Source organism: Salvelinus sp. IW2-2015, linkage group LG4q.1:29 (genome assembly GCF_002910315.2).
Source record: "Salvelinus sp. IW2-2015 linkage group LG4q.1:29, ASM291031v2, whole genome shotgun sequence".
NCBI lineage: Eukaryota > Metazoa > Chordata > Actinopteri > Salmoniformes > Salmonidae > Salvelinus > Salvelinus sp. IW2-2015.
The window spans coordinates 78,315,958-78,333,112 of NC_036842.1; the positions used below are offsets into that span (position 1 = coordinate 78,315,958).

Below are 17,155 nucleotides of genomic sequence, written 5' to 3' on the forward strand. Positions count from 1 at the left end.
ATGCTAATGTGTTCACTGCTTCCTCTCTCTGTCTGTAGGCTGGTGACAGTATTCTAATGTGTTGACTGCCCCTTAGGATACTGTCACCACCTAACAGACAGAGAGAGGAAGCAGTGAACATTAGGATACTGCCACCAGCTAACAGACAGAGAGAGGAAGCAGTGAACACATTRGGATACTGCCACCACCTAACAGACAGAGAGAGGAAGCAGTGAACACATTAGGATACTGTCACCACCTAACAGACAGAGAGAGGAAGCAGTGAACACACTAGGATACTGTCACCACCTAACAGACAGAGAGAGGAAGCAGTGAACACATTAGGATACTGTCACCACCTAACAGACAGAGAGAGGNATACTGTCACCACCTAACAGACAGAGAGAGGAAGCAGTGAACACATTAGGATACTGTCACCACCTAACAGACAGAGAGAGGAAGCAGTGAACACAGTTCATTTTCGATCAGAATTCCAATTGGTGAAATGAGACCTACCTCTTCCGCTTGGCCACAGCAGCACACACGAGGAGAAGAGCGCCCACTGCCACAACCACTCCCACAATAATCAGCCAATCTGCACAGAGGAAAGAAATGAGAAAGGTTGAATAACATTAATAATTCATGTCTATAATGTCTCTCACTTGGAGGTGTGGCATATGTCCCTTTACAATGCAAAGTGCTTTGAAAAGTGCTATATAAATGAAATTGTTTGCTCAATTATTAATACATTATGAATCCATTAAACCAGTGGTTCTCAACTGTTTTTGCCTAGGGACCCAAATTTAACCAGGTGGTCTCAGTCGTGACCCAATATTCGCATTGCTAAAAGGAATCGGCAAAATAAAATCTGGAAAAATATTTGTAATGCTATATTGATATTAAATGTACCAACTGTACGACAAGGGAACAACATTCCCACCTCTTTCATTGTCAATAAATACATTTTGCCCATATTCTTGATGTTGACTGTTAATAAACTCACTGATTTAAGACCACACAATCAACCATAGCGCTGCTAATAGCTCTATACTGAAAATACTGTGATTGAAGATAAATTGTTTAAACATGTAAGTTCAKTATCATTTCTACACACAGTCATGGTTTCTACACACACATGGTTTAAGTCATTTCAAGGTCAGACTGGGTTTTCTTTTCATAAAAAAAACTCAGACACCCGCGAAACCTCCCACACAAAACCTCCCGCGACCCACACAAAACCTCCCGCAACCCACACAAAACCTCCCGCGACCCACACAAATCTCCCGCGACCCAAATTTGGTTTACGACCCACCAACTGAGAATCGCTGCATTAAACCATATAATACATGATAATTACATGGCCATTATTGAACTAACCACTCATGACATGTACAATAATAGTATTAATACTACTGGCAGAGATATTAGGGGTAGTGGGCCACTCACCGGGTGTGCTACTATTCTCGTGCCCGGCTGGAGGAGGGGCTACTCCCTCACCTGGATTCATCCTTCCCCTGGGAATGGGCTGATCTGGGACTACATGGGGAGAACAATGAGATACAGTGTTAAAGAAACATCTCTGATGCCTCACAAATGAATTACACATAGATGTTAACTGGTGTCATCAGATGCCATACACGTCCACCCAGGTAACACACACAGAGCCCCTGGAGAGAGTGCAGTGGACCACAATAAAAGTGCTTGGTTATCACACTAAAGTGTGATGAAGACCTGTGTCCATCTTGTCAATCAGACAGACGGCCTGGGCATGAGCACTGACAGACTGTGATTTAGTGCAATATCATGTGATGATGTAGAACACTATCATGTGATGACCAGGAATCATGTGCTACAACAGGGCTGATGTCATAGCTGTGGAATGAACTGAACCTACTAAGGAATGTGGAACTGTCTCGTTGGGGCAGAGTTGGCACCTGAGAGCGAATCACAACATTTCATTGCAAAGTAATTGATGAGTTATTGCTATTATTAAAGTGRCATTGTGCCAAGTGTTATAATGAGAACAATATTGTAAACTCCCCATAACCTTAGCACAGAACAGAACAGTTTATCTGATTAGTATCTCATAGGGTAAATCAATGCCACCCTAATTCTCACACAGGGCTCTGGTAGAAAGTAGTGCACATTTTGGGGTGTCATTCCCCCCATAGCAATACATCCTCTACCAGATCGATCCCTACGTCCACACTTCCTACTGTCTCCTGTCCTATCCCTACGTCCACACGTCCTACTGTGTCTCCTGTCCTATCCCTACGTCCACACTTCCTACTGTGTCTCCTGTCCTATCCCTACGTCCACACTTCCTGCTTGTCTCCTGTTCTATCCTACGTCCACACTTCCTACTGTGTCTCCTGTCCTATTCCTACGTCCACACTTCCTACTGTGTCTCCTGTCCTATCCTACGTCCACACTTCCTACTGTGTCTCCTGTCGTATCCCTACGTCCACACTTCTACTGTGGTCTCCTGTCCTATCCCTACGTCCACACTTTCTACTGTGTCTCCTGTCCTATCCCTACGTCCACACTTCCTACTGTGTCTCCTGTCGTATCCCTCTTCGTCTCCCCCTCTACTTCTAAACTGTCTCATTGGATCACAGGTGTCAAACTCATTCCAAGGAGTGCCGAGTGTCTGCAGGTTTTCGCTCACCCTTGTACTTGATTGATGAATTATGGTCGCTAATTAGTAAGGAACTCCCCTCACCTGGTTGTTTACAGTAGGTCTTAACTGAAAGAAAAAGAAAAAAACCTGCAGACACTCTGCCCTCCGTGGAATGAGTTTGACACCCCTGCATTAAATAATCAAAATACAGAAATACATCTAATGAATAAGAATCCAATTATAATGTAATGAATAATAAAAGGCTGTGGGCCAGCAGTTGTTATATCATAACACAACTTGGGGGTCCTCTTGCTTACACTATTCACTATTCAGGACTAAGGTGTATCTCAGTGGTGCACAGTAGTGCACAAACACACCATTATTAAGATAGATTTGACTGAATGATTCAGTGCTTCAAAATACAAGTTGATGCCCCATAGGAATACGCTATAGGAGCATTGGACCTAAATATTAGCTACTGTATTGAAAGGGTCTGTGTATTACATTAAATCATTGGATGCAGAGATTGTTTATATAGAGTTCTTGTATTGAGAATTTGAGCCAGTACAGATGGGGAGTTGAGAGGAAGAGTCATGCTGAGGCACAGCCAGTGGTGTACTAGTGCTCCTCTCTTTCACACTCTCCCTCATCCGGTCACAAGAGGGGGAGCCTTCTTCAAACAAACTCCACAGAGGAGAGGACACACAGAGAAAGACAAACTTTCTAGCCTCCATGGAATATTTCTTCATGAATGGTGGTCAATCTGAGTGCTTATTTTATTTGAAAGTGTCATCAAACTACAACTTTATCATTTGTTTTTTAGATTCTTATTTCAGCAACCAGAGCTGACTATGCAAATGATTCCTTGCGCTTGAATATTATTATATAAAGTTGGATATAGCTTTTATACCTAGTGCCAGATGTCTTCTTATATAATTTTAAATGCACACGGATATTACATTACAAACAAGAGTGGAAATTGGCGTTTTAATCCACAATCTATTTCACACCCCAACACCAGGGGGCGAGGTTAGTTCTTAAACTTCCCAGAGTCGGACTGTGTGGTAGGCTATCTGTTCCAAGAATCCTTCTCTGAGTTCTCAGACTAAGCACTTTCAAGAAAATGTAAAGGATACTTACTTTTTATGTAAAGATAAAAACGGGTAAAGATGGTGCTAGTTATTACAGTCAGAGAAGACTGTATTAGAGATTGCATGATAATATGTCTTGACAAAAGTGTTGAGGAGAATGACGAACACAGAGATGTATATTTAGAGATTGATATGATTCAATTAATCACCTTGAAAGCACAGATTTTTGAGTCGCCTTGGAAACAGCAGTACAGTATAGCCAGAGGGCAGTGATGTTATATAGATATGTGTTGTCGTGATTCTGGCTAGACTCTGCCAGCTATTAAATGGCTTTGATTAATGATATGACTGAAGATGTACACATCAGTTGATACATCTTTAAACATTTTGTAAAACTTTTAAAACAATTTCTGTCATTATAGATGAATGTCATAGTATTAAACGTTTCATGATGGAGATGTGTCAATTATTTTGGTGGTGCTTATATTTTTGCTTACAAAAATGTAGCTAAATACATCTTTGTGTGGAAGCAAAAAAGGCTATTTGAGATAAACACAGAATGTATCTTTAGTTTAGGCTTCCTAACCACATTCCACCAATTTCCTCTCTCTGGGGTGTAACCAGGGGTCTAAAGAGGAACACCTCATGTAAACATTTATACATACCACACTGATTGTACAAAGGTTGCTGGTTCAACATTTTGCAGCAGCAGCAGAATGATTGGCATCTGCATTAGGACCAAAACGTACAGGGGGACTTTCTGCCCTTGAGTATCACAACTGCTATTTTCAGGCTCATGGAAAGCTTTTCATTCATTCTGTCACAGAAATCTTATATGAAAAGTATGATTGTTGCAGGGTAATGCCAGGCACTTGTTTTGTACCTCTTATGTTTCTCTGTTCTGACATGATATATGATTTACTTGAGATGCATTTGTATTTTAAAGTGTGCTATTTAAATTAAATACATTGTCATTATAATCATGTTCATGATACCAAACTGAATGACAAAGCAAAGCAAAAAACACTATTCTGCATGTGATATTATGAATGTAACAAACAGAGTAATTCCTTACCCTCTGCCCCTTCCTTCTGCTCTGGCACTATCTCCTGCACATCCTCCTCGCTGGCTGAGCCCTGTGGTTCTCCTGGCTGTCCAACAGGTGGTGCAATAGAAGAGGCCCCCTCCTCAGCGCCAGTCGGTAGCATCCCAGACCCGGTGGTGTCCTCCATCTCAGTGGCCAGCACCCCATTGTGGCCGGCTGACTGGGTCTCATCCCCCTCAGTCTGCTCTTCCGCCCCGTCAGGGCTCTCTGTGGCTGCCCCCTCTGAGGCCCCACCCTCAGTTCCTGATGTTGGTTCCTCTGGGCTAGCCTCAGTGGATGCAGGTTGGGTCGGGTCCACTTCCTCAACTAACTCAGTGGGGCTCTCGGCTCCCTGTTTCTCAGGTGCATAGGTGGTGTCCACTGTGTCAGGCTCTGTGCTGGCTCTGTCCTCAGGCTGGGCTCTGTCCTCTGGGGTTCCCTCTGTGGCCTCTGGCTGTACCTGGTCCTGGTCCTCCACCACTGCTGGGGCATATGTCTGGATGTCTGTCTTCTCCTCTGGGACCTCCTCTGTCTTAGGCTGCTCTGTGGCTTCACCTGTGGGAAAACAGACCAGAAAGATGCATGAGCCCAGTTCTGATATTAAAACTATTATAAAACTATAACTACTGTATATAAAATTATAACTATATAAAACTATTATTCACAAAACACATCCCCTCATTCCAAGAGCTTATCCCAAATCTGTCAAAGTTGGATGTGTGAAAGCAATGGGGGGTAGACATGCTTTCATCTGTCCAATCACCTACTGTATAGATCAGTGATTACCATAAAGGAATGGAGAAGTGAAGGAAGCTTGTGGAGACTAGAGAGACAGCCCTGTAATTGACCTGGAGATGAATAGCCTGTCAGATATATGATTGTGGATATCATCACGTGATAAGCGATCTCACGCCTATCTTTTGACATCCATTATGTAACCTATGACATCATCTGTTGTGTACCAGATTGTAATGATCTGTTTACCGGTCATTACAACGAGTTACACAGTCATTTCCACATGCATTTACTGTACTGTTTCTGTAGGAAATGAGAACATGGAAGATCGAATTACCAATAAATCATATCATATAAAAGATGTCTGTTAAGATAGCAATACATATCTATCACCCTTTTATTAAGTCTGTGGTAGCAGTATATTTGTCCTATTTCACACATGTGCAAGTGTATATTAATATGCATATGTGAATTGTAAATTTGTTTTCTGCATATCCCACTCCCCCTGAGACACCCTCAGCGATCACAGCAAGGCTCTGCCATTATCAACAGCGACCCTGGAGCAAGTAGGGTTGCTCAAGGGCACTTTGACAGATTTTTCCCAACGCCCTAACGACTAGGATACCTGCTGCCCTGGATGTGTAAGAGATATTAAGCTACTTTTGGAGGACAGTCGGCAGTTGAATAAATATTTGCTAATTGACAGACCCAAATTCAGTCAATTTCAGGTGGTTGTAAAGCACATTCAGAGTGACTCTGTTGTGCAGTTATCTGCAATAACCATGGGCAGGTTGCTAGCTAATGTCAGCCATGTTGTTTTCATCCAAATTAGACCTGTTTTCCACTGGGGACAATCAGATAATCTTGGGTCACTCTGTGCATCTCTGCCTCACAACACCTTATTCACCATTGAGAGGAATAGGCTAGTGGCAAGGCCCCCCGAGGTATAATAAAACACAACCATGTTTTTCCATATCTTTAATGTCTCCCATATATGAAATGGATGGTTGAGGAAAACAATTTGACTGCAAAAGTGGTTAAATTGATAGATATTGTGGCATACCCCTTGAACTCAAACAGTGTAGAATAATGCCCGGGTGGAGGGGGTAGGCCACATAAACATGAGTGTGTCCTTCAATGGGTAAGGAGACAAAGTAGCCAGTGGGGGTTGTAGTTCCCAGGCCTGACCAGCTTGCACAGCTAACTGGTCATTCTGAGCAAGCTACAGCGACAAGGGTAGTATCCTTCCTGTATGACTGGCGGGGTATTGGGGCTGTGGAGTGATCAGTTTCCATTTCTGCAGTTTGCTTGCATACCAAAGAGACCCTTTGACTAACTGGAATATTATCCAGCCTTAATGATGCTGGGGATACTCCAGTAGTGGAATGGTTGGTTGTCTGGTTGTGAAGGACAGTCTGTGAAAGGGCTGTCACAAACAGACTTGCCTTTAGATCTTCCCAATGCATAGTTGGCCTCTGGAGGGAGTTTTTTAAAGTTAAATGTGGCAAAAGGACCTACAGGTCACGTCCCATATATTTCTTTAATATTCCTTCGAAAGTCAGGTATGATTATAATTTGGCCGATATTAAAACCTCTTGAAGCTAGAGGGCAGAATTTTTATGTTTGGAAAAATAACGTTCCCAATGTAAGCTGCCTATTTCTCAGGTCCAGATGCTAGAATATGCATATAATTGACAGAGTAGGATAGAAAACACTCTAAAGTTTCCAAAACTGTCAAAATATTATCTGTGAGTATAACAGAACTGATTTTGCAGGCGAAAACCTGAGGAAATCCAACACGGAAGTGACTCTTATTTTGAAAAATCACTGTTCCCTTGCCTGCCTTTCGTCCATTTAAAGGGATATCAACCAGATTCATTTTCCAATGGCTTCCTCAGGGTGTGAACAGTCTTTAGACATAGTTTCAAGCTTTTATTCTGAAAAATGAGCGAGATTTATCAAAACGCGTCAGTGGATAGACGGATGTCCTTACATTAGTTCATGCGCGCGACACTGGTTGCTCGACATTTTATTTCTCTCCTGTATTGAATAGTTTACAGTCCGGTTGAAATATTATCGATTATTGATGTTAAAAACAACCTGAGGATTGATTATTAAAAACGTTTGACATGTTTCTACGAACTTTACGGATACTATTTGGAATTTTTGTCAAGACTTGATGACCTGCCTAAGGCTGTGGAATACTGAACATAAGCCAAACAAATGGAGTTTTTTTTATATAAAAATAATCTTTATCGAACAAAAGGAACATTTATTGTGTAACTGGGAGTCTCGTGAGTGCAAACATCCGAAGATCATCAAAGGTAAGCGATTCATTTTATTGCTTTTCTGGCTTTCGTTATCAATCTACATTGCTGCTAGGTGTTCTTAATGTTTTGTCTAGTGATCGATAAACTCACACAAACGCTTGGATTGCTTTCGCTGTAAAGCATATTTTCAAAATCTGACCCAACGGTGGATTAACTTCGTTATGATAGGGGGCAGCATTTTCACTTTTGGATGAATTGCGTGCCCATAGTGAACTGCCTCCTACGCTGTTCCAGATGCTAATATATGCATATTATTACTATTGGATATAAACACTCTGAAGTTTCAAAATGTTTGAATGATGTCTGTGAGTATAACAGAACTCATATGGCAGGCAAAAACCTGAGAAAAATTCCAAACAGGAAGTGAAGATTCTGAGACTGGTCAATGTTCAACTCATCGCTGATTCAATTCCCTGTAAGATATGGATCTGTTTGCACGTCCTACGCCTTCCACTAGATGTCAACAGTCTGTAGAACGTGGAATGAAGCTATGCTGTGTTGTGGGGCCGGATGGGAGGGGAATGAGTCAGTGGTCTGGCAGATTGCCAGTTCCTGGTCACGCGCTTTCCTCATGATATCGCCTTGCGTTCCATAACTTCTACAGACATGAAGGAATGCTCCGGTTGGAACGTTATTGAATATATATGATAACAACATCCTGAAGATTGATTCTCTACAAAGTTTGACCAGTTTATTCGACCTGTTATATAACTTTTTGAAGTTTTCATCCAAGTTCGCCTGCATTTGCGCGAGCGTTTGGATATGTGCACTAAACATGCTAGCAAAAGTAGCTACTTAGACATAAGTAATGGACATTATCGAACAAAACAACGATTTATTGTGGAACTACGATTCCTGGGAGTGCATTCTGATGAAGATGATCAAAGGTAAGGGAAAAATTATGATGTAATTTCATATTTCTGTTACTCCAACATGGCGGAGAAATGTTGTTATGTTTGAGCGCCGTCTCAGATTATTGCATGGTGTGCTTTTTACGAAAGTTTTTTGAAATCTGACACAGCGGTTGCATTAAGAACAAGTGTATCTTTAATTATATGTAAAACATGTATCTTTCATCAAAGTTTATGATGAGTATTTCTGTTATTTGACATGGCTCTCTGCAATTTCTCCGGATATTTTGGAGCCATTTCTGAACATGGCGCCAATGTAACCGAGATTTGTGGATATAAATATGCACATTATCGAACAAAACATAAATGTATTGTGAAACATGATGTCGCTAGGGTGTCATCTGATGAAGATCATCAAAGGTTAGTGATTCATTTTATCTCTATTTCTGCTTTTTGTGACTACTATCTTTTGCTGGGAAAATGGCTGTGTTTATCTGTGGCTATGTACTGAGCTAACATAATTGTTTGGTGTGCTTTCGCCGTAAATCCTTTTTGAAATCAGACATGTTGGCTGGATTCACAACATGTGTAGCTTTAATTTGGTGTCTTTCATTTGTGATTTCATGAAAGATTGATTTTTATAGTAATATATTTGAATTTGGCGCGCTACATTTTTTCTGGCTTTTGTCCAAGTGGGACGCTATCGTCCCACATATCACAGAGATGTTAACAACAAGTTAAGCTGTGTTTTGCTATATTGCACTTGTGATTTCATGAATATWATTTTTTTTAGCAATTTCTTTGGAATTTGGCGCTCTGCAATTCAGCGGTTGTTGATGAAAATGATCCCGCTAAAGGGATCCGTGCGTCAAGAGGTTTGTGGGTGGTTGGCATTGATTACAGACTGGGGAAAGCCCAGCAGGAGATGTGGAGAGTGACATGAGGGTGACCTCAGGTTACTTAGAGGTTAGTCAAAGTGTAGCTAGGTCATAGACTATGACTAAGAAGTGTTGGTTGTGAGGGACCACCCACAAAACCCAACAGAAAACAGGCTACCTAAATATGGTTGACAGCTGCCTCTGAACGAATGACAGCTGCCTCTGATTGAGAACCATAGCAGGCCAAACACAGAAAACCAACACAGAAATAGAAAACATAGATTACCACCCAACTCACGCCCTGACCACACTAAAACAAAGAAAATACAAAAGAACTATGGTCAGAATGTGACACACGTTGTTTAAGCTAATTCAAGTTGATCATTTTAAAAGGCTAATTGATCATTAGAAAACCCTTTTGCAATTCTGTTAGCACAGTTGCAAACTGCTGTTCTGATTAACCTTTTCTCAATATAGGGGGTGCTGTTTCAACGTTAGCATTTATCGTCTCCAAATTAAACTGCCTCATACTCAATTCTTGCTCGTACAATATGCATATTATTATTAATATTGGATAGAAAACAATCTCTAGTTTCTAAAACCGTTTGAATTATGTCTGTGGGTGAACCAGAACTCTTTCTACAGCGAAACTCATGACAGGACATGCGAAGCTCTGAAAAATAGTCTCTGATCTCGGATCAGTTGAAAACTCTGTGTGTGCCCTATGGCTTGACATGAACTGCACCCGCCTTCCCCTGGATGTCAGTAACCAATGAGAAGTGGAATGGTGTCTCTACGTGTTTGTCAGAGTTTCTAAAAGGGAGTGGAGTGAGATGACCCTTCCTTTTGACGCTCGCCAGGACGCAAGGGAGGACATCAGAATCGCATGCTCAAAAGCTCTCGTTATTGATCAAAGATCTATCCGTCTGTGATTTAGTTCGATATAGGTGTTAGAAACATCATAACGAAGTTATTTGAAAACGATTTATATCAGTTCATGCGAGTATATTGCTATTTTTCTGAATTTCCTTAGTATTGCGTTTGACGATTTGGGCATGTGTGTGCCGTGAAGCTATCGTTAGCTGCTAGTTCTGAAGTTGAGGAGGTCGTTTTACAACAAAGCAACGATACTTTTGGACAAAGGACACATTGCCCAAGATACTGATGGAAGCTCGTCCAAAAGTAAGAGTTATTTATGATTTTATTCCGTATTTATGTGGAAAAATKTAAACGCAGTTGTCGGCCATTTTTTGCGGCACTAGTCTGGCTGTAACTCACAATGTATGTCTTGTAACGTTCATTTTAAAAATCTAAATCAGCGGTTGCATTAATAACCAATGCATCTTTCATTAGCTGTCCAACCTGTATTTTTTTTGTCAATCTAATCGATAAATAATCGTAATCATAGGTGCCTTTCCAAGATGGCGCCGGCCCGAATGCATGCCATGTTTTGACAGATTACATAGCATAACCAAGATTTGTGATGCTAAATATGCACATTTTCGAACAAACTCTATATGCATTCTGTAATATGATGTTACAGGACTGTCATCTGAAGAATTCTGAGAAGGTTAGTGAAAAAATTAATATATTTTGGTGGTGATAACGTTATCGCGCTTTTTGCCTTGAATCAATGCTGGGGTGATGTTAGCTCATGTGGTATGCTAATATAACGATATATTGTGTTTTCGCTGTAAAACACTTAGAAAATCTGAAATATTGTCTGGATTCACAAGATSTGTGTCTTTCGATTGCTGTAGGCTGTGTATTTTTCTGAAATGTTTTAGGATGAGTAGTTTGGTAATTGACGTCGGTCTCTGTAATTATTCCGGCTGCTTCCAACGCTATTTCAGATTGCAGCTGCAATGTACAACTGTGATTTATACCTGAAAAATGCACATTTTTCTAAAAGAAAATATCCTATACCATAAATATGTTATCAGACTGTCATCTTATGAAGTTGTTTCTTGGTTAGTGGCTATATATATCTTTATTTAGTCGAATTAGTGATAGCTACTGATGCAGGAAAAAAATGGTGGAGTAAAAAAAGTTGTGTCTTTTGCTAACGTGGTTAGCTAATAGATTTACATATTGTGTCTTCCCTGTAAAACATTTTAAAAATCAGAAATGATGGCTGGATTCACAAGATCTGTATCTTTCATCTGGTGTCTTGGACTTGTGATTTAATAATATTTAGATGCTTGTATTTACTTGTGACGCTATGCTAGGCTATGCTAGTCAGCTTTTTTACTGTGGGGGGTGCTCCCGGATCCGGGATGAGTACCAACTAAAAGTTAAAGAAGCAATACAACTCTCCTTCTTTAGACTATATGAGTATCTGAAGCATCAGCATTTGTGGGTTCGATTACATGCTCAAAATGGCCAGAAACAAAGACGTTTCTTCTGAAACTCGTCAGTCTATTCTTGTTCTGAGAAACTAAGGCTATTCCATGTGAGATATTGCCAAGAAACTGAAGATCTGGTACAACACTGTGCACTACTCCCTTCACAGAACAGAGCAAACTGTCTCTAACCAGAATAGAAAGAGGAGTGGGAGGCCCCGGTGCACAACTGAGCAAGAGGAAGAGTACATTAGAGTGTCTAGTTTGAGAAACAGACACCTCACAAGTCCTCAACTGGCAGCATCATTAAATAGTACCCACAAAACACCAGTCTCAACGTCAACAGTGAAGAATTGACTCCGGGATGCTGGCCTTCTAGGCAGAGTTGCAAAGAAAAAGCCATATCTCAGACTCGCCAATAAAAAGAAAAGATTAGATGGGCAAAATAACACAGACACTGGACAGAGGAACTCTGCCTAGAAGGCCACCATCCCAAACTTTTGAACGGTAGTGTACATTTGAAGGTGATTCCTCGGCTTTGATGGACAGTAAAAGGGTTGCAGACGAGGTGCAGCTTGTCAAACATGGTGCAAAAAGACCACTATCTCACAGTCAATCCTCTGCCACAGTCAATTCTTATATGGATGTTGGGATTACTGCAGTTTCCCAGACCAATGCATGATTCACGTGAGTCCAGTTCAGGTGCCACATGGGCTGGCCAGCCATTGTTGGTAGCAAAATAGGTACATATGAGGACAACGCACGACAACAATTGTCAGAAAGCATTTTGGCTGTTGAATGGCCTCCTGGGATGTGGCAGTCCAGTTCCATGGTCTCTAGTAACTGCCTAAGGGAAGGACTGACAGTGGAGTGGGAAAGTTAATGTGTAGCCCCAGGCTATGTTGGTTCATTGTAGTGAACACCTACCTTGTGCGCTTGTCATGTGTGGTAGCATCCTCCCCATACAACACAACTGTCACAGTCAACATACAGTTGAAAACAGAAGTTTACATAAACCTTAGCCAAATACAATTAAACTCAGTTTTTCCCAATTCCTGACATTTAATCCTAGTAAAACTTCCCTGTCTTAGGTCAGTTAGGATCACCACTTTATTTGAATAATGTGAAATATCAGAATAATAGTAGAGAGAATGATTTATTTCAGCTTTTATTTATTTCATCACATTCCCAGTGGGTCAGAAGTTTACATACCCTCAATTAGTATTTGGTAGCACTGCCTTTAAATTGTTTAACTTGGGTCAAATGTTTTGGGTAGCCTTCCACAAACTTCCCACAATAAGTTGGGTGAATTTTGTCCCATTCCTCCTGACAGAGCTGGTGTAACTGAATCAGGTTTGTAGGCCTCCTTGCTCGCATATGCTTTTTCAGTTCTGCCCACTAATTTTCTATAGGATTGAGGTCAGGTCTTTGTGATGGCCACTCCAATACCTTGACTTTCTAGTCCTTAAGCCATTTTGCCACAACTTTGGAAGTATGCTTGGGGTCATTGTTCATTTGGAAGACCCATTTGCGACCAAGTTTTAACTTCCTGACTGATGTCTTGAGATGTTGCTTCAATATATTCACATAATTATCCCTCCTCATGAAGCTATCTATTTTGTGAAGTGCACCAGTCCCTCCTGCAGCAAAGCACCCCCACAACATGACGCTGCCACCCCCGTGCTTCACGGTTATGATGGTGTTCTTCAGCTTGCAAGCCTCCCCCTTTTTCCCGCAAACATAACGATGGTAATTATGGTCAAACAGTTCTATTTTTGTTTCATCAGACCAGAGGACATTTCTCCAGAAAGTACGATCTTTGTCCCCATGTGCAGTTGCAAACCATAGTCTGGCTTTTTTATGGTGGTTATGGAGCAGTGGTTTCTTCCTTGCTGAGCGGCCTTTCAGGTTATGTCGATATAGGAATCGTTTTACTGTGGATAAAGATACTTTTGTACCTTTTTCTTCCAGCATCTTCACAAGGTCCTTTGCTGTTGTTCTGGGATTGATTTGCACTTTTCACACCAAAGTACGTTCATCTCTAGGAGACAGAACACGTCTCCTTCCTGAGTGGAAGGAGATATCACATTTACATACAGTAATTATTCAGGCCCTTTACTCAGTACTTTGTTGAAGCACCTTTGGCAGTGATTACAGCCTCGAGTCTTCTTGGGTATGACGGTACAAGCTTGGCACTTCTGTATTTGGGGAGTTTCTCTCATTCGTCTCTGCAGATCCTCTCAAGCTTTGCCAGGTTGGATGGGGAGTGTAGCTGCACAGCTATTTTCAGGTCTCTCCAGAGATGTTTGATCGGGTTCAAGTCTGGGCTCTGGCTGGGCCACTCAAGGATATTCAGAGACTTGTCCCGAAGCCACTCCTACATTGCCTTGGTTGTGTGCTTAGGGTAGTTGTCCTGTTGGAAAGTGATCCTTCACCCCAGTCTGAGGTCCTGAGCGCTTTGGAGCAGGTTTTCATCAAGGATCTCTCTGTACTTTACTCTGTTCGTTATTCCCTTGAATGATTCCCTCAAATAACTTGACTAACCTAAAATTGACTCAGTTCCCCCTAAAATTGACTCAGTACCGGTACCCCCTGTATATAGCATCGTTATTGTTATTTTATTGTTGCTCTTTTATTTTTACTCTAGTTTTTTAAATTTTTCTTAACTATTATTTTTCTTAAAACTGCATTGTTAGTTAATAAGGGCTTAAGGGCTTGTAAGTAAGCAATTCATGGTAAGGTCTACACCTGTCGTATTCGGCACATGTGACCAATACAATTTGTTTTGATTTGATATATATACAGCACCAGTCAAAAGTTTGGACACAACTACTCATTCAAGGGTTTTTCTTTATTCATACTATTTTTTACATTGTAGAATAACAGTAAAGACATCAAAACTATGAAATAACACATATGGAATCATGTTGTAACCAAAAAAGTGTTAAACAAATCAAAATATATTTTAGATTCTTCAAAGTAGCCACCCTTTGCCTTGATGACAGCTTTGCACTCTCTTGGCATTCTCTCAATCAACGTCACCTGGAAATAGCCTTTACACTGCCTGGAGGCGTTGGGTCATTGTCCTGTTGAAAAACACATGACAGTCCCACTAAGCCCAAACCAGATGTGATGGAGTATCGCCTGAATGCTGTGGTAGACTGGTTAAGTGTGCCTTGAATTCTAAATAAATCACTAACGCTGTCACAAGCAAAGCATCCACACATCATCACACCTCCTCCTCCATGCTTCACGGTGGGAACTACACTTGCAGAGATCATCTGTTCACCTACACTGTGTGTCACAAAGAAACAAAAATATTTAGTTTGGACTCCAGACCAATGGACAGATTTCCACCGATCCAATGTCCATTGCTTGTGTTTCTTGGCCCAAGCAAGTCTCTTCTTATTGGTGTTCTTTAGTAGGCGCCCATAAGGCGTCGTCTGTGTTTGGCCGGTGTAGGCCGTCATTGTAAATAAGAATTTGTTCTTAACTCTGAACCACCCATCCCGGATCCGGGATCATTGTCATCAGAAACACTGACTAGCATAGCCTAGCCTAGCGCCACAGGGATATAATATAATATAATTTCATGAAATCACAAGTCCAATACAGCAAATGAAAGATAAACATCTTGTGAATCCAGCCAACATGTCCGATTTTTAAAATGTTTTACAGCGAAAACACAACATATATATATGTTAGCTCAACACCATATCCAAAAAAACACAGCCATTTTGTTCACAGCAAAGATAGCTTTCACAAAACCCACAAATAGAGATAAAATGAATCACTAACCTTTGAACAACTTCATCAGATGACAGTCATATGACATCATGTTATCCTGATGAGGACAGGGGGTGCTATTTTCACTTTTGGGGAAAATCGTATGATATTTAAACGGCCTCGTACACAATTCTTGCTCGTAAAATATGCATATTATTATTACTATTGGATAGAAAACACTCTCTAGTTTCTAAAACCGTTTGAATTATTTCTCTAAGTGAAACAGAACTCTTTTTACAGACCATTTCCTATCCGGAAGTGAGATTTCCAAAAGCGAAGTCTCTCTTCAAGAGCTTGTCTATAAAAGGGCATGTCACTTATGACTGTAGAAACACGTCATACACCTTCCCCTGGGTGTCATGCGGAAGTGAGAGCAGAAATGACTTGATTATCCGTTCAGGGATTGTATACAACCTCTTGGGTGAGAAGTGCGCCATACATTTTTTTTGGAAGGCGCGAAGTTGGATCTGGAGTCGCCTCCTGGAAACCGTCGTTATAGGTGAATATGATCTCTGGCTTCGATTTTATTTGATACATGTCACAATATCATCCTAAAGTATGTTTTTTCAATATAGTTTAATTATATATTGAAATTTATTCTGGACTTTAGACGTGATGCGTCGCAAGAATTAGTTCAAGAAGGAGAGGTTAGCACCGCACGGCCAGTGTGCTTGCTAATTCAAGAGGGAAATAGTTCGTTCTGGATCCAAATAAAGACGGTTCTGAACAAAGGACCCCTTGGAGAACATTCTGATGGAAGATCAACAAAGATAAGGACCCAATTTGGATACTATTTCATATATCTGTCGAACTGTGCTATCGCTACCGTTTGACTAGAATCAATGCTGCTGTGTGTTAGCTATTGTAGTAAGCTAATATAACGATATATTGTGTTTTCGCTGTAAAACACTTCAAAAATCGGAAATATTGTCTGTATTCGCAAGATCTTTGTCTTTCATTAGCTATCCACCATATATTTTTCTGAAATGWTTTATGATGAGTAATTAGGTAGTTGACSTTGGTGTCTGTATTTACTCTGGCTACTCCCATGCGATTTCTGACTGTAGCTATGATGGTAGCTATGATGGTAGCAGTAATGTAAAACTGATTTATAGCTAAAATATGCACATTTTTCGAACAAAACATAGATTTATTGTGTAACATGTTATAGGACTGTCATCTGAGGTAGTTTTTTCTAGGTTATTTAGGTTGGTTCTAGGTTAGTTAGGTTGGCTTGTGCATGCTACCTGCATGCTACCGTTGCTGTGAAAAACTGTCTGTCTGTCTTTTGTATTTGGTGGTGAGCTAACATAAATATATGTGGTGTTTTCTCTGTAAAACATTAAAAAAATCGGACATGTTGGCTGGATTCACAAGATGTTTATCTTTCAAATGCTGTATTGGACTTGTTAATGTGTGAAAGTTAAATATTTAAAAAAAAAAAAAATTTTTATTTGCC

The 17,155-nt window shown here is 40.7% G+C and overlaps 1 protein-coding gene across 2 annotated transcripts in view; it reads right to left on the minus strand.

The window, feature by feature from the left end:
* Positions 1 to 78: 78 nt before the first annotated feature.
* LOC111961022 (CD44 antigen) overlaps positions 79 to 17,155 on the minus strand; it is a 45,168-nt gene continuing 28,091 nt past the window's right edge. Inside the window, exons 5-8 of one of the 2 annotated variants that reach the window (XR_011479710.1) lie at positions 4,766 to 5,329; positions 1,426 to 1,515; positions 371 to 574; positions 79 to 338 (exon numbers count right to left, since the gene is read on the minus strand). Coding sequence is in view for 1 of the 2 variants with exons in the window: in XM_070443141.1 (XP_070299242.1) it covers positions 492 to 574; positions 1,426 to 1,515; positions 4,766 to 5,329 (737 nt within the window). In the remaining variant the exon portion in view is untranslated. Of the gene's footprint in view, positions 339 to 361; positions 575 to 1,425; positions 1,516 to 4,765; positions 5,330 to 17,155 lie in introns of those variants that run through there. The other variant, XM_070443141.1, reaches the window with a different exon arrangement.